Source organism: Staurois parvus, unplaced genomic scaffold (genome assembly GCF_062004578.1).
Source record: "Staurois parvus isolate SC_StPar_1 unplaced genomic scaffold, SC_StPar_1.0 ptg000058l, whole genome shotgun sequence".
Taxonomy (NCBI): Eukaryota; Metazoa; Chordata; class Amphibia; order Anura; family Ranidae; genus Staurois; species Staurois parvus.
The window spans coordinates 11,766,072-11,778,827 of record NW_028317854.1 but is presented as its reverse complement, the minus strand read 5'-3'; the positions used below and the strand labels follow the sequence as shown (position 1 = coordinate 11,778,827).

At 40.0% G+C, this 12,756-nt stretch overlaps 1 protein-coding gene across 1 annotated transcript in view; it reads left to right on the top strand.

Moving 5' to 3' along the window:
• COL25A1 (collagen type XXV alpha 1 chain) overlaps nucleotides 1-12,756 on the top strand; it is a 658,924-nt gene that overhangs the window by 488,958 nt on the left and 157,210 nt on the right. The window contains exons 14-15 of the mRNA XM_089668497.1: nucleotides 1,921-1,947; nucleotides 3,369-3,413. Of these exons, the coding sequence (XP_089524623.1) occupies nucleotides 1,921-1,947; nucleotides 3,369-3,413 (72 nt within the window). The remainder of the gene's footprint in view (nucleotides 1-1,920; nucleotides 1,948-3,368; nucleotides 3,414-12,756) is intronic.

The window sequence follows — 12,756 nt, the reverse complement described above, 5'->3', positions numbered from 1 at the left end:
TCCAAAATGAAAATGAAAAAGAAAATGTTTTGCCTATAGTTCTACTTTAACCTTATTTAGTTCTACTTGAACCAGATTTAGTGAATGCAGGACCCTGCATTCACTAAATCTGGTCTCCCACAGTACATAGAACATGGGAATGCAATTAATTTAGTAAATATAAACTACTAAATACCTTTTCTCATTGTCAGTTAGAGCAGTCTTGGGACTTCTATCAGTGTTCAGCAGAGCACTGGTTAAAGCTTTTAGGAGGAGTTTCCATTCTCCTCTAGGAGGATGCAGAACCCCTAACCTCTGTCTGGACAGTGCTGATGGGCCCTGTGCTGATTATGTGCACTCTCCCAAGAAAAAAAAAACCCTCTTTAGCAATAGACACCAAACTGATCATGTGCAGAGTGTCTCCACACGATATGTCTTATCAGGAGATAAGAGGGGGGCACTGGAAGAAGGGGAGGATCAGAGAAGTCAGGATCACACAGCATTTTTACACAATGCTGACGATTAACCTCTTAGGTTCCACAGTGAGTATAACAAGCTTGCTTTACTGCATATACAGACTGATTTTACTGTTGTGGGTTTAGTAACACTTTAAGCCTACATTTATATACTTTGTTGAACCAAAGGCCAATGTTCAACACCTGCTTATACTGATAGTTCTGACCTTGTAGGCTACAGCTATATGAGCAATTGTTCCTACCAACAGGAGTCAGGAACTCCTGAGCCTACTTCCATGTAATTCCTGTGTAAACGCAGCGGCAGAGGTTGTAGTCAGTAGGGAACACAGCAAACATAAAATGACAGCTAATAAAAGCAACAGCTAATTTATTTGGATTCATTTTACGTGTTTATGAATTAACCTTATTTGAAAGAATTGGCAAAGTGGCCGGGGGAGCTTCACATAGCTTTAAATAGATAAATGTGCAGCGGAAGTTTCTCTTCTCATTTTCTGAAGTGTTCTCCTCCAGAAAAATACTTGAAATAGGTTGACCAGTCACTGATGCCCGCTTCCTCTAAGTAGGACAATCAATTATCTCCCTGTGATTTATTTCACAGGCAGCGCCGATGTCAATAAGTCAGCACCACATGTAGGAGGGAGAGACCACTTGCGGGGTCTGCCTATTTTCTCCTTACCTAGCACCACTCACCTTGATAAAACTCCTCCCTGCCTGTCACTCAGTGGATTATGTCTTCTATATTCTGCCATAGAGTAAAAGCACTGCATTGCCTAGCAAAACAAGAGACTGCAGGGTCTCTGCAAGGCAGAGATTGGGGTAGACATGTTCATGTACAAATATGTCACCACCATTCAAGGGACATGGTGCAAGCTCTATGAAGGTCAGCCATTTGCATAGCTCATATACCCATGTTCCCTGAATATTGCTTCACATGGACTCTGCCAGAGCTGTTGTTGCAGCAACATGCCACTGACAACTGCAGGGTAAACTTGTAATGATGGAAGTTCTGTGCTTCCCTATCCCCACCTGTGCAGGCACCAAAAGCACCACCTAAAGTAACATCCATCCAGTAGCCAGTCACTCTTCTCTGCTATCTCTTCCCACTGATTGACGCTAAGAAGAAAAAGCCACGTGATCATGTCACAGAGTTGAAAAAGTAAAAAAAAAAAAAAAATAGAAATAAGGCATGTAAATAAAAATAAAACACTATCCGTGAAAATTTAGAGAGAATCAGAAAGACGTTTGTTAGTATATTTATATTCCAATATGATCCAATTTAATTAAAATGAATGTTATAACCTTCTAGAATAGATAGTAAAAAAGGGAAGTTATTTTTAGCCAAATTAGATTTGACAATTATAGTCACGTATCTGAAAATAAATATCCTTATCCTGTGTTTTGTGTATTTAGTTTGTTCTGTGTATAACCTGTTAAGGATTCTGTTAAGATTTTCTTTTTTTTTAAGGGTGATCAAGGTGAATCTGGTGAAAGGGTAAGAGATCTATCATTCTATTATTAATGAAAAAAAATTATATATATACATGGGTTATATATACCCATGTGTAGCCGTGGGTTACACAGTATACAGCCAATTATCTATATATAGATATTTGTATGGAGAAAAATTGTCTGCTTGACTAATTATGTATGTGTATGTTTTATCTATCTACCTATTGCCTGTAGCATTTGGGTCTATAAACTTTCAAAACAAAGGGCCAGTTTACTGCACTTCAAACTTTATAGGGGCCGGATTGTGGCCAGCGGGAGTAAAAAATGCTCTGGCATCGGTGGGAGTAAGCAGTGCCACAGGCTTGGTGGTCAGTGGAAATACAAAAAATTATATCATTGGTGTCAGTGGGAGGATAGTTCCCCATAACTTGTGTCGGTGGGATAATTAGCTCCCCATCTCTGGTTTCAGTGGAAGGAATAGTGTCCCATCATTGGTATCAGTGGGAGGAATAGTGCCTCATATCATTGGAAGGAATAGTGCCCCAGGGACAAAGGCAAGTAAAGGGCTACATGGGTCCACGGGCCTCAGTTTGTAAATCCCTGGTCTATAAAGATGATAATATTGCATCTATGGTGGCGTGTAAACTAGGTAAAACTTTTACTTTAGTAGCTTCACTAAACACCCTCCAAGTGCTTACCAAATCATGACCGGGTAGAAAGTTGTATTGATAAGAAGCAGGGATGGTATGAAATATGGAAAAACAAGAATTAATTAAATGAGGATATAAAGAATGAGTATGTAGCGTGGTGACTAGTCTTCATTGGTGTCAGGCATGGGGTGGATGGGTCTATGTAGCATTTCTGCAGCTACAGCAATTTGCTTATTTATTGGAGGTCAGAGGTTTCAGAGGAGAGATCAAGGGTTACCTGTGGGGACAACAAGAGTTGAAGGTCACTGGTGATTTTCTGAATATCTATGAAATGCATGAACTATTTCTGTGCTTTAGCCTGCTACTTTACTTTTTACTGCTGAATGGCATCATTATTGAAACATGTTGGTAAATGTTGTTGCCTGTCATTTCTGTTATTCTAAACCAATTGTTTTCATTGCTTTTCCCTATTTGAGTTGACTTTCAAATCTATGTTGCATTATAATATGTATAGCTATGTTGATTTATCCTGTGAGCATTTATTAAAGAAAATTCAGACTAATATGGTAGTAAATGTGTCACTCACAAAATATTCATTCTAATTGAATCTTCCTTGTGCGAGTCTTGTAAATACAGGGGATGATTAAGCACCTGTGAATGTCACATTCACTGCTTTATAAATGTGTGTCTAAGTATTTCACCCTTTATAAATAGATCAAATCTTCACAAAATGTTAATGCGATCTATACTCTTTCATATAAAGAGCTGTAAGAAAGGAACATGTATAAATGATATATATTTTAATTTTTCACAGGGTGACATGGGTGAAGCTGGCCCTAAAGGTGAAACAGGAGCAAAGGTACTTTATTTTTGGCAGAATGTTCTTTGTTTTGCATTGTATTTTTGAAGAGCCAGAAGCTTGTTACAACTAAACTCTAACAAAAACCCAATTTTTAAGTGTATGTCTGGGTAAAATTTTAAGAAATGTGCCTTGTAATACAAGCACATTTCTTCATGTTTTGTCTTTGTCTCTTTAAAAATATTGCATATACAAAAAAACTACAAAAAAAAAGAAATGGTATACAGAGATATACATTACAAAAACTGGCCTAGCTGCTGATTGCACTGTCTGCAGGTGGCTGTCCCACAGGTTGCAGGTGATCAGGAGGGGACATGCCGCATACATGTAAATCTCTTATGTACTGTGTCAAAACCATGCCCATTGGATTTGGTTGCGTCACAGTTGCAGCATGGCCCCATTTATGTCTATACCATATCTGGGTTTTATTTGCCAGTGCTTTTGTGGCTGTGACTGTATGTATGGGGCTGTGCAGCAGCTATTGCCCGGTTTTGACAGGCAGCTAAGGTGAGTTTATAATGCACTGCAGCTGCCTGGTTTAGCTGCCCGACAATGCCCATGTGAAAGGAGCTTAGAGCTTAATTTGCTTAGCGCCGTTTCACTTTTCCTTTGAAGATAATGCCTTAATCAGAGTTTAATTTTGTCACTGGTGAATTCTGCCTCCAGTAGTGAGTTCCCCTACTCCTTCCCCTTTCACTACCCTCTTCTTCCTCTCTAATGGGCAATCATATTGTAAGAATATTTCAGTGCATCCAACCAATCCGAACCTCCTACCCCTGATCATATATGCCTGCTGTGTTTTCACCAACCTCTTGAAACACTCCCCACCAGTATTGCATTTAGTTCATGTGCTGCCCTAGGCAACACTAAAATTGTGCGCCCCCCACCCCACCAGCAACCCCCCCACGCACCACCCTTCGCCACTACAGCCTAACACCACAATCCCCCTCCCATCCCCCTGCTGCCCCCACCAACCAACACATGTCCCCCAATGCCCCCTGCCATGACCACTCGATTCATAAACTAACCTTAACCTCTGGAAGGAAAGAAGCAGCTGGCCATCCCTACACCCTCCAGCAGCGTGCAGCCTCCTCGGATCTCATGGTAGAGCTGACCAGTTCCCCATCCTTCCCTTGTATTCCTTCTTCTGCCGTCTCCCTGAAAATTGCCACCCTAGGCAAATGCCTTGTTTGCCTCATGTTAAACATGCCGCTGCTCCCCACATCAATCCTCACTGTGCCATACAGTCTACAGAGATCCTGTACTCCCTCCAGCCACTTGTTTGAGAGGTTTCAGGAAGGTGAATGGAATCCATATTCCATACCAATGCTGTGTTGTGAAGTCTGATGTCATGGTACAGAGCTTAGAACATCCCTCCCTCTGCTGTGCGCCCTTTTTGTACACAACCCTCCTTTTCCCTACTAAGTTCCAGCCAGCCTGGATAATTCATAGAACTTCCTCCCTGCACAGAACCAGACCCTTTCCCTGCTCACATTGCCAGAGGTACAGCCTGAGGAGATGACAGACTGTTGACAGATTTCTTGGTGCCACACCTGTCTCCTTTGCCAGCCTGCTGTCTGAGACCTGTCAGGTTGCACAGTTTAGTCAGGGTTCAGAAGGCAGGCAGGCTGAGAAGAAGATGGCTGAAATAGCAGCAGAGAAGCTCTTAGGCAGTCTGTTATCCTGCCATCCCCTCTTTCAGAATCTATTCCTGTGTGAGCAGGGAAAGGGTCAGGTCCTATGCAGAGAGGTGGCTCTCCAGGTTGGTTGACAGCACCTCCCTAGCTGCTACCTAGGCACCGCCTCCTAACTCCATTCCTACACTCCCTTATAAAGTTCAAAGTGGTCCGCTGTATACTATTATATATAATATAGTGAAGCCCATACTGTGTACACAGAAAGAGAAACACACACAGGGTGGTTGCAAGAAAGTTATTTTGCTTATTCAGTAACTTACAAAAACTTTAGTAAAGTTAAGAGATAAAGTTAAATCATGTGTCAGTTTCCTTTGTAGACACTCAAGGTTATTACTTGGTTATATGCCTAGAAATCCAAAATGTTATCCTCTATTTTCTCATGAGAAAGCAGCTGAAGAAAGTAAACTTTAAGGGAGAACTCTATGTATATAACCAAAAAGAAATGGAGCCTCTAAAGTACAACCCTGAAGGAGGCTTACCTTCTCACCTCACACTATTACACTGCAATGTTAGACACCAACCCCCCCCCCCCACTATTACCCAACCACACCTCCTGTAATGTCAGCCAGACCCCCCTTTTACTATGATCGCACACCTCCCCACACTCTTAGACAGCCCCCTCACTGGACTCTCAACCAAACCTCCCTCCTGTACCATATCTGTAGTTCACCTTTCTCCCTCACCACACCTGCAACTATATATATATTCTCTTACCCCCACCCTGATAACATGCAAAGTGGTAGCACTAAACTAATATGAAAGCAGAATATCTGTGTACCTCCCATTTTTTGCTGAACAAAGCATCTTCATGATTGTTACAAGGATCTGCTTGGTTCATTGTTAATAATCTCAGGCCCCCTGACACCTGGTTTAATGAAAATTGCTTCAAGCACTTATAAGACCACAAGTATAGATATCTTTAAGTCGGCTGTGAATTAGTACCAGGAAATAAACACAAGGCCGTTTAGTGGTAAATTAACTCAATGTATTGGTATAATTTAGAGAAAAAGGTGATCTGTATTCAGTGGGAATGCAGGGGAACGTAGTTTCGGCACCTCCAGCATTAAATGTATGTAATGGCAAATGGTACTGGGCTGTGCTGTAAGGCCTATTGATGCTGGCTGCTGGGGGATGTATTGTCACTGGAGGGGATCTATTTTTGCAAGGTGATCTATTGTTGCTGGTGGGGGATCTGTTGTTGCTAGAGGGTCCACTGTTGTTGGAAGGGATCTACTGTTGAGGGAGGATCTATGGTTGCTGGTGAGGTCAATTGTTGCTGGAAGGGATCTGCTGTTGAGGGAGGGTCTATTGTTTCTGGCTGCTGTAAGATCTGTTATTGCTGCTGAGGGTCTATTGTCGTTGGGATGGTATTTTGTTGCAGGGGTCCATTGTTGTTGTTAGGGGGGGCTCTATTGCTGCTGGCTGGGGATCTACTTTACTGCTATTCTTGTTATCATTAATAAATTCCATACAAATTTCTTAGCACCACAAAATGATCCTTGGTTCTGTATTCTCTAAAAGGGGTAGTTAAGGGGAGGAACCAAGGGACTGTACTCAGAGGTGGGTAGGGGTGGAGACAAGAAGTGACTCAGAAACAGGAGTTCTTGCACATATTCTCTGAGAAAAGAAGCCCTGTATATAATATAACATAAATGATCAAACAGAGGGTAGATTCAGACACAGTCTGACAAATATAATTTCTATGACAAAGTAACTAATCACTCCCTCCTCCACACCCGCTGTCACAATTTAAAAACAGCATGCCCATGCAGGGCTCTGCCCACATGGTCGTGTCATTCATTCACAGTTTCCTGTGAATAAATAGACAACAAGTACCTTTAGTCATTGCAGCTGATGGCTTGTAGTTCTCAAGAAACTGTAAGGGCGCTGGTGACTGCTCTCGTAGTTCATTGATCTTCCTGCTCTCAAGTATCTGTCTGCCTGCCCATGTCAGAGGTACAGGCAGACAGCTATACTGAGAGTCTGCAGGAGCCTGACATTGCACCTGCGATCTGTTGATTGTGGGTGTAATTCTCAGTAGGCTCATCAAAAGGTGAACTTATTTTTTTAAGAAAAATACTCCCTTGCTCCTCCTAAGTCCCATAGTTTTATGGGACTTGTAGTTTTGCAGCTATTCTTGCATAATGCAGCAGTCCTATCCCTGAACTACACTTTACAGCGTTCCTTATGGCAGTCCTGTGATCGTCCTCCTGCTGCTGATTGGCTGAGTGGTGACTGCAGGAGGGAGGGGGGAGCACAGACACACTGCTGCCTGCTACACTGTCCCTCTGTGCAATGGCGGCATGGGGTGGGGAGAAGAAAAAACTGTGAGTGCAGCAGTTCTGGCAGGGAGGGGGGAGAAGACAGCTCACAGCACAGCCACCTCTCCTCTGGGTCCCCCACTGCTCACATGCCCACTCGGCTTCATTAAGGTGCACAGGGTGAATAGGGTGTGCCTAGGGAAACCTGGCACACCACATGCGCACACCTGTGTACAATAGAATATGTGTTACAAGGATACAGTGTTTTTGCAGTTGTTCATTGTGAAGAGAACTAAACTAGTTTCTTACCTTTTTTGCTTCTGCGTCCACAAAAATGTATGATAGCATATATGTTCTTGCATTCCATGCTATGGTATTATACATTTTGCACATTATTTTTAATGGTAATTAATAAAAAGTTATGTTGCTGTAACTTACTATTAATCATTTAAATATTAAATGTGGTTAATACAATGATAATTACTTTTGAAGTTCCGTATACCATTGTTGGGAATATATACATAAACTGTTGCTTGTTTACTGGTTTAAATATTTATTTTTTAAGTACATAAATGTACTTGTTGAGCTGCCAGAAATCCAGTGAGCTCCTATGTTCCTGTTGTTAGTTGACAACTTTATCGCTTCTGCACTGACATCCCAAGCAGTGTTGCCAGCCTTGCTGAGTTGTTCCCTGCTAGATAATGTCACATGCCTAATGAAGGGGTCCTGTATGGCTCCAAAATGTCACTGTTCTTTCCAGATCTTTTTAACTCCTTAGTTGTCATATGTCATTTTAAATTATAACTGCACCTTCAGAGCATTGTCTATTAAATGTATAACACATTACCAAATAAATATAATCAAAAAAGAAGGAAAACGTTGATGGTATCCAATTAACTTGCCAGATATTAGTGGTGACCTAACAATTGCAAGTTTAGATGATTTAAATTCTCTTTAGCAAATCATCCTTATTGAGTTATTTCCTTTGCATGAAATAATTTTAAGCTAACATGTTTGAGATTAAATACGTCAAGCAATTGAACATGTGCTAGTCAGGTGGATGGAATGAGCATGAAGATGCAGCTGTAGCTTTGAAAATAATGTAAGCAGGCTTATAAATATACAGTTGGGGAATGTCCACTGTTGGGTCATACATGCCTGTAGAATTGACTGAAGTTTATAAGGCTAACTCACAAACAGATGCTCCTTTGAGAAAATGATAAAGATCAGTTTGGGTTTCTAGAACTGGCTTGAAATCCCTTGGCTTGCTCAACGTGTATCTGTAACAAGTAGAAACAAAGTAATTATCTGCAAATGTCTTCTAAACATTGCAAGAGATCTTTCAGTTGAACTTTAGACTCTTGATTTTTAAATGAACTGTTGAAAAACTCTGGTCTACCAATAACGGAGTTAACCTTGACCACGATGAAAATGTTACTGTCTTAAATCAGCACATTCAGTTGAATGTTTTTTTCCCATTTATAGATCTAAACTTGAAATGCCTAAAAATTCAGTGACAATTTTTTCTTTAAATAAATTTTTTATGTTCATGAGATGCTTCATATTTCATATTCATATTACATGTTATTTAAAAGTTTGTTATGAGTAATAACAGAGGGTGATAGGAGACCCATTTATTTATTGCATTTCTACAACATTAACATTTTAAGCACTGCTTTACAGAATACATGAAACCATTCACATTATTCCCTGCCCCCAAAGGAACTTTTGATCAAAAATCCCTACTACACTTATATAAGCACACATATGCAAACTCTAGGGCCTGTTTGGTAAGATGATAGATAACCAAATGTTTTACTTTTGGAATTCCCAGACGAAGCTCTGTACATACTGAGAGAACATAACATTTCCTTGAAGTCAGTGAACCTAGGATCCAAGCACTACATGACAGAAGCAAAATCAATTAAGCCAGTGTCACTATCAATATATTGTGGTGAATTAAAATGTTTATATACTTTTCAACTATTGCCAACTGATAGACAGTGCGCCACAATGCTGACTAAATAACAACAATGGCTAGCTGAATAAATATATCTGACATTTCAATACTTTTAATACTTAAGGTTGTCTGTTCCAGTTATCTGTACAAAACTGTTTGTTTGATTCTTTTATAAAAGAGGTATTAAAATAATATGTATTGTACCCCACCTGGACTCTGAGGAAGGGTAGCCGAAGTCAGTCTTGGCTTTGCCCATGTCGGGCAAAAGCAACAGGATTACTTTAATGTCAACATCAAAACTTTCATCTGGTTCCTGCCATATGTAGCCAAAATACAGAGGAAAGCTTTGTGTAAGTTACACATCATTGGAATTGTAGCTTATGCAGGTTTATGGACTCCCAATGTGACAGCGGTAACTAGCACAGTGACCCAGTGAGTGGGTCACTTGCTCTATCATTCACAGAGTTATTAAATAATTTCTCCCAGGATTGAATGGAATCACAAGGATGCCATGGAGAGATTAATATATGCTGCTTGGGATTTGTCCTTATTGCACAAATCAAAGAATTAATTTTAAGGTGCCAGAGAGTCATACTACGTAATGCTATCTCCTATCTCTCTGACATACTGTTGTATGTTGATCTTTGTGCTTTAGTTCCCAGTTTCCATTTCAAGGGTTTTTTATTTTTTTTATAAACAAGGAAAGTACATACATTACATATACAGAGTCCAGCAAGAAGATTAAATCATTGCAGGACATAGCAATATCATAAGGACAAAGTGATATTCAGATACATACGGAACATATATCCAAGTGCTCCAAAATACATAGTAAAATTAGTGCAATCTTCTGTAAATATGACCATTTCAGTCAAGATGGAGAATAGGTACATACTTTCAGGACCAGAGCTAGAAATCTATGTGGGATCTTCACTGCACCATACTGACTTTTATTAACTGCAGTTACAGTATAAAGGTAATTATAGCCAAGCTGGCAGTATACTAGAGTTTAGAACTTTGAATGGGCATTTGTGGAATAAACCCCAAAAACATTCACAGTAATTGGGTTTGTCCCCCTCCCCTTCTGCAGCATCCAGATTCTTGCAATGCCAGCATTACTTCTAAAGTAGGATTTTATGAAGCAGCCAGTGCGTAATGCACCCTCCTCCCTTTTTAGCTATGAAAAAATTCTAGAAAGTATTTTCTTATATGAATTATGTTGTAGAAACCAGATACCTGACTTTACTTTTCTTAGAAACCGCTGTCAGGTTTGACAAAATATTTCAAAATCTATATCTGACATCACTAACTATATGATTAGACCAACAAAGGAATACAACTGTAATCATTTTAGTTAACAAAAAATATGTTCAATTAAAATGTACAGTGATAATGCACTGAGAACAGAATAACAGCCACAAGTAAGATTTCCTTTCTTTGAGATGCTGAATGTGTGCATTTATAGATAATAAATTACCCTTCAGCATATGTAGTTGCTTCACAGTTTGTATAATTTTCGTTATTGTTTTATGAATTTTGATTAGAACAACTATAGTTTAGCAGGAATTTATATTTGATTGTGTGGAGATTTCCCACTGTGAATACAAATAAAATTATTTCATATTGAACTACTTTTAAAGTTCCTAAAGGGTGGCTAGAGTCAAAGTAGACGAGCGGAGAGACACATTATATGTGCTTGCTGATCTGCTTACTTTAATAACACCATTGTTGTTATTGTAATGTAATGGACCATGGGTCCTTGATGGGCCATTGAATTTTCAATGCCAAGTAAACATTAATCTGTACACTATCGATGAAGCAGATGCAGACATATTGATTCCACAATCCTAATAGCCTGTGAATTCTATCTCCACGTCAAGCAATCCATCATTGCATTTAGCTTCCATATGCTACAGTCTAGCTTTTACTACTGTTTTAGCTACATCCCTGATATCCACCCAGCAAAAGAAAACTCTGTACAATCTTTCACCACTAGAGCGAAGGGCTATACACGATTTGCGCAACAATCAGGCCATCACCATCAAACCAGCGGACAAAGTGGGAGCAGTTGTTGTGATGGATACAAACAAATACATACAAGAAGGCCAGAGGCAGCTGGAAAATGCCATCTACTATAAAAAACTGGATTATGATCCAACCCAGGACTTTACAAAGCAATTAAAAGGTCTCATTAAAACACTTCCAGCCCACCTACATTCAGAACTTATAAATGCGATTCTGGATCATCCAGAAATCGGGGACTTCTACATGCTGCCCAAAGTCCACAAGCCAGGAAATCCAGGCAGACCCATCATAACAGGTATGAATACACTCACCGAACAAATCTCAGGCTTTGTAGAAAAATTTTTAAAACCGTTAGTCATGAATACTGCTAGTTTCCTGCAAGACACAACTGACTTTCTGAACAAGATCAACAACATCCAGCAATTACCATCTAATACACTTCTAGTGACTATGGATGTAGTATCCCTGTATAGTAATATCCCTCACAAGGATGGATTAGCTGCATGTCACAGATCCTTATCATCCTCACCAAACAACAAATACACTGCTGAGGATGTTACACAGCTCATTGAATTCATACTTACACACAACTACTTTGCTTTCAATAAGGACATCTATCTTCAATGTATGGGCACTGCGATGGGAAGTAAAATGGCACCCCAATATGCAAATTTATTTATGGCTGACATGGAGGAACAATTCCTGAACAGCATGGAACAAAAACCATACAGATACTTTCGCTATATTGATGATATTTTGATCATATGGACGGAAGGTGAAGAAAATCTAAAACAATTTTACTCATTGATGAACACTTTTCATCCATCAATCAAACTAAAAATGGAATACTCAAACACACAGGTCAACTTCCTAGACACCACAGTATACATCAGGGATGATACGCTTCACACCTCAATATACAGGAAACCCACTGACAGATGCAACTACCTCCACAGTTCTAGCTTCCACCCCCAACACACGAAACGTGCCATCATACACAGTCAGGCCATCAGATACCACCGAGTATGTTCTGACCCAAGAGACAGAGATAAACATCTTGGGACACTAGCAGACGCCTTCCATAAGAAAGGTTACAAGGACAAAACTATCAACACCAGCATAAACACAGCCTTGAGAACCCGAAGGGAAAATCTGCTTCAGTACAAAGAGAAAAAAACAAACAACCGCGTACCTCTAGTAACTACATACAACCCGGCACTAGAAGGGATCAGAAAAATAATCAAAGATTTACAACCCATCATAACAGAGGATGGAACTCTGAAAGAAATATTCCAGCAACCCCCAATACTGGCTTTCAGACAACCCCCCAACCTCAGAAATAAACTAATCAGTAGGAAACTTCCCTCTGATTATGATGCCACAAATAATGGAAGCAAACC